The sequence below is a fragment of the Varanus komodoensis genome, unplaced genomic scaffold, assembly GCF_004798865.1.
Source record: "Varanus komodoensis strain SLA01 unplaced genomic scaffold, ASM479886v1 scaffold8, whole genome shotgun sequence".
NCBI classification, from domain to species: Eukaryota; Metazoa; Chordata; class Lepidosauria; order Squamata; family Varanidae; genus Varanus; species Varanus komodoensis.
The window spans coordinates 2,334,317-2,339,190 of NW_025336481.1; the positions used below are offsets into that span (position 1 = coordinate 2,334,317).

At 55.6% G+C, this 4,874-nt stretch overlaps 1 protein-coding gene across 1 annotated transcript; it reads left to right on the forward strand.

Annotated features, from left to right (window-relative positions):
- Positions 1-237: 237 nt before the first annotated feature.
- Positions 238-3,824, forward strand: SRXN1 (sulfiredoxin 1). Its single transcript, XM_044455780.1, has 2 exons — positions 238-385; positions 1,767-3,824. Exons 1-2 carry the CDS (start codon positions 242-244, stop codon positions 1,968-1,970), a joined length of 348 nt encoding a protein of 115 aa, XP_044311715.1. The 5' UTR covers positions 238-241; the 3' UTR covers positions 1,971-3,824.
- Positions 3,825-4,874: the final 1,050 nt, after the last annotated feature.

Below are 4,874 nucleotides of genomic sequence, written 5' to 3' on the forward strand. Positions count from 1 at the left end.
TTCCACTGGGGCGGCGGGGGGAGCGGGCGGCGGGGGCCGCCATCCCGCCGGAACAGCCGCGCGCCCGCCGAGCCGGGTCCCGCGTCTCCCGCCGCCCAGCCCGGGGCGCGGCGCTGGGGCTGGGGCTGGGGCGGCGCGGGGCTGCGCGGGGCGGGGCTGCGCGTGGCGTCCCCCCCCCGCCGCAATGGCACGATCCGGGGCCGGCAGTATCGCGCGCGGGGCCATCGCAAGGCGCTTGGCCATGGCCGCGGCGGGCGAGGGCGGCGGGAGCCTCCCCTCGGGGCGCACCGGCGCCGTGCACGACGTGCCCCTGCGGGTGATCGCCCGCCCCATCCCGCCGGCCCTGGAGGAGAGCAAAGTGCAGAGCCTCATGCGGACCCTCCAGGTAGGGCTGGTGGAGGGACGCCCCGCGCCCCCGAGACCCTCCTCCCCACCCCGTCCTGTTCCCGCAACAACAACCCTGCGAGGTAGGCTAGGCTGAGAATCCGTGGTTCGCCCCTCGGATCTCGGGCAGCGGCCCTGCCCGCGCGCCCTCCCGCCTCCATGATTCGGGGACTGAACTGCACTGCGCTGGCCGAGCTGCTCCCCCCATTGCTCCTCTTCTTGCCCGAGCGCATTCCTCTTATTATCGTGTTTGTATCCCGCTTTTTCCCCTCTTGCAAGGAGCCCGGCGAGGCTCTTCGTTCCATTCCCACAACGGCCTTGTGCTGTAGGCTCTGCTCAGGGCCCCAGGGAGCTTCAAGGCCCGTGGGGACTCGAACCTGGGTCTCCCGAGCCGGGGTCCTGCCCACTCACCGCTGCGCCACACCAGCGTGGATGGAGCGCACGGGCACTTGCTCCACAGGTGTGAGCTCGCTTCTTGCTGCCCAGGTGTTTGTCGGCGCTGCTTTGCAAGTGGTCACTTCCAACCAGCCCTGCAGCGGGGAATTTTTACTCCAGGACCTGATGGTGTGAGATGGTGTTATATCCTGCCTTTTTCCTACAAAGGGCTGAAGGCAGCTTGCATCATTCTCCTCCTCCATCTTATCCCCACAACAACAATCCTGTGAGGTAGGTTGGGCTGAGGGTCTGTGACTGGCCCAAAGTCACCCAGTGGGCTCCATGGCCGAGTGGGGACTCGAACCCGGATCGCCTGAGTCCCAGCCCCCTGCTCTTAACCACGTCACCACCCTGGCTCTGCAACTTTCAGTTTTCTGATTTTGAAATTGCTTCAGGATACAATCCTCTGCATATTTAGAAGGGGAAAGGGTCCCATGTTCCCCAGCATGCCCCAACCAGCTGAAGCATGCTGGGGAAATAGGTCTTTTTTCTGCTTAAATGTACGTGGAATTGTACGTAAATGTAAATCATAACACCATTGTGACCACAGGAATAGAATGGCCCTGTTCAGATGTGTTGGGCTACAGTTCCCATCATCCCCAGCCAAGGCAAACCACAGGGGCGTCCACCCACAGGGAGGCATACGGAGGGCAAAATCGACTGGCCCTGATCTATCCAGGCCTAGGGGTGATGTGGAGGAGGCGCCCTGCAGGATTAGGCCAGGACTCCATCTGTCCCAGCTTTCCGCCCACGCAGCGGCCTGCCAACTGCCTGTAGAAAGCCTTTCTGTACCACAGGACTGCTGACACACCCTCCTGCCCATGCTCCCCAGCAGCTGGTGTACCCAGTATACTGCCTCTGATGCTGGAGGTAGCCGTCAGGAGAGTAGCCCTGGGGGCTGTGCCCTTCGGCTCCCGCATCTCTCTCACTCTCGCTCCCGTTTCCAGGAGGAACCTGACCGTGTGCCCCCGATAGACGTCCTGTGGATCAAGGGCAGAGAGGGAGGCGACTACTTCTACTCTTTCGGAGGCTGTCACCGTTATGCGGCGCACGAGCGTTTGAACAGAGAGACCATCCCCGCGAAAATCATCCGCTCCACCGTCAGCGACTTGCGCATTTACTTGGGCTCTTCCCTCCCGGATTTGCGCTAGCCGGTGCGTTGGGAACACCGCCGGCCCACAGGGGCTTTCACAAGATAACTGGGCAGGCGGAAAAGTTGCTCTTATTCCACGCCAGGGTGGATCGCTCTCCCTCCTGGATCTTCTTGGCTGGGTTGAGAGCTGGCCCTTCTCTGCCGGACACATTCGGCTGGTTTGACTAAGAAAGCCATGGGCACAGAGCTGTTCTCCGGATTCCATTACGCCCCTTGGCTCGCTGTCGGGATCTGCCACAGGGGTAGCTTGGGCTAAAACTCCATGGGGTTCTTGTATCCAGCCTACTCTGACTGCAGTCTGTTTCACTCAGATTTGCATGCAGCCGGTTGTATCAGCCAACAGACTGGGCGCAGACAGCACAATGGCCCATACACAAGGGTTGTGCATGGGTTGAGTACAGGTTGCTGTTGTCTGAACCCAGATGAGATAATAAACCATAGTTCAAGATCCAATAGCCAGCCCACACTTTATAACCTAATAGCAAACCATGGGTTCTCTTCGTGGGTTGTCCATGGTGAACAAGCCATTGTTTGTTAGTGCAGCTGGGTTTGGACAACAGGATAATCCGTATTTCAAAACAACCCATGGCTCAACAACTACCCATCCTCAGCCCTTGTGTGGGTTGTCAGAACCCTCATGTTCAGGGCCTGGACATTATAATAGGTGATGGGTGTTACCTGAACGATGGACGTTTGTGCCAAGGAGGTCTTCTGCGAGCTGCAGGAAGGTGGGAACGGTTGCAGACGAGAGACGGCCTGTCCTGGATACTTTTCGCCTGCTCTTGACAGCTTCCACTGTGGGTAATTAGAGACCCTCAGGCTCCTTCCGGGCTGAACCCTCCCTCTCTGCCCCATATCCCAGTTGTCACTGTTGGAAAGCACAAGATGGAGATGCCTGCCACTTCTCTTCAGTACCTGGAGTCCCTTGAAATAACCCCGCCAGTCTCTCTTGACTAGTCATCGAGGCATTCCTTACTCCTTACTCGGGATGTGAGATGTACAGGGCCTCTGCAGTGGTGGCCACAGCACTGGCATTCCCCCCACCCCCCCAACAAGGGACGCCTCAATCAGCAAATTTCGGTGTAGCCCTCTGGCCAATTAGCATTGGTCTAGCTCAGGTCAATTCTCCTTCTGGCCCTTGCAATAATCTGAAATCTGTTCCCTTTAAAAGCTTTTTAAGTTGCAAGGAGTTTACTTTTGTGAGACACTCAGTTTTAAGAAACAAAAAACCAGGGGCTTTAAAATGTTGCTTTTAGAACAACAGTTTTGCTGCAATTTGATGAGAAAAGGCCTTCCGCACCCAGCACAGGCCAGACAGCTGTGTCTAAACAGGAATTGGGTTGTTCCCCTATTATTTTAAAATGACTGCTGCCTCAAGAGTCTTTGAGAATCTGTTAACAAACTAGTAAGTATTTATAAAATGTGTCTCCTTCCTTGTACGCCCTCATACATCCCTCAAGATCTGCGGGAGAAGCCTTGGTCTGGAAACCCTCTCTAGGAGAGGTAAAAAGGTTATCAATTCGGGGTAGGGCCTTCTCTGCGGTGGCACCCAGACTCTGGAATGCACTTTCCAGAGAGGTATGCCTGGCGCCAAGCTTATACTCTTTTCGGCGCCAGGTCAAAACCTTTTTATTTGAACTGTATTTTAAAATCAACAACTTTTAACGTTAAGTCGCTCTCGTTTTGTGATTTACTGTTTTGTCTTATATATTATTCTATTTCAATTTAGTTATTAGAAATTGTTGTAGTTTTAATTGTTCTTTTAAACATTGTAAGCCATCCTGAGATTTTTATATAATAGGACGGCATATAAAAGCTTTTAATAATTAATTAATTAAATAAAATTATAGAATTGGAAGGACTTTGAAGAATGACTAGGCCAGGGGTGTCAAACTGCTTTCAACCAGAGGTCATAATTCAATTTCAGAGAAGCCTGGGGGGGGGGGGGGGGGGTCCAGTGGTGGGTGGGGCTAAATGCAAAAGAGTGGAGCCAATGTATGGAAAGGACTGGCACAGTTTAGCTTGAAGCTCTCCAGTAACTGAGCCTTGGGAGAAGCACTTCAGCTTTTAGCAAAAAGGGAATGCACAAAAGATTGGAAACCACAGAATGACCCATGGTAGTGGGGAGAGGGCGCCGCCATCTGGGGAGATAAGAGGTTCCAGGAGGTACCAGAAACGGGGCAGAGTTGCAGCTGCTTGACCTCCAGGGGGCCACCACCCGGAAGGCTCTTCTCCAGGGGGACACCCGTTGGGCTGTAGATCCACGTGGAACCCCGGGAGAGTGTCCCTCGGTGACCTCAGCGACCAGGCAGGTTGGGAAAGGCGAAGGCGCTCTCCCCGGCATCCTGGTCCCAGGTTGCTCAGGGCTTTGCACACTGGGACTTAATCCTCAGACCTGGCTCAGTAGCCAATTGGTAGGTAGCCCATGCAGTTCCTTCAGCCAGATTCTGTGAAACCGAGTGGGACCAGAGCCTCAGGGAGAAGGAGCAGAGAGATCTTTGCGGGTGGCCAGCAGCCAAAGCAAAGAGACCCCCCTGACCTTTGAGGGTTCTTCCCACGTGGGATGGACTCCGTTCTTTCTGATGTCTGCTTGTAGGCACGGCAAGACCGGTATGGGAGAGCGGATGATGGGAAGGGAGACCGGTGTCGGTGCCCCTCTTCCTGGGCTGCCATTTCGGATCCTCGCCTGCTTTCCCCCGTTGCGTTCCCTCTTTGCAAGCTGGCTTCCTATTGGGGCAGGAGGAGGAGGAAGCCGATTTGGCCACAAAGAAGGGGGAGACCAAGGAGAAGCTGGTGTGGCATAGTTTGGGTGCTGGCTGGAGAATGCTGGGAGTTGTAGTCCAGCATATCTGGGAGGCATGAGGTTGGGAAAAGCTGATCCAGGAGGAGAATTGGCAGCAGC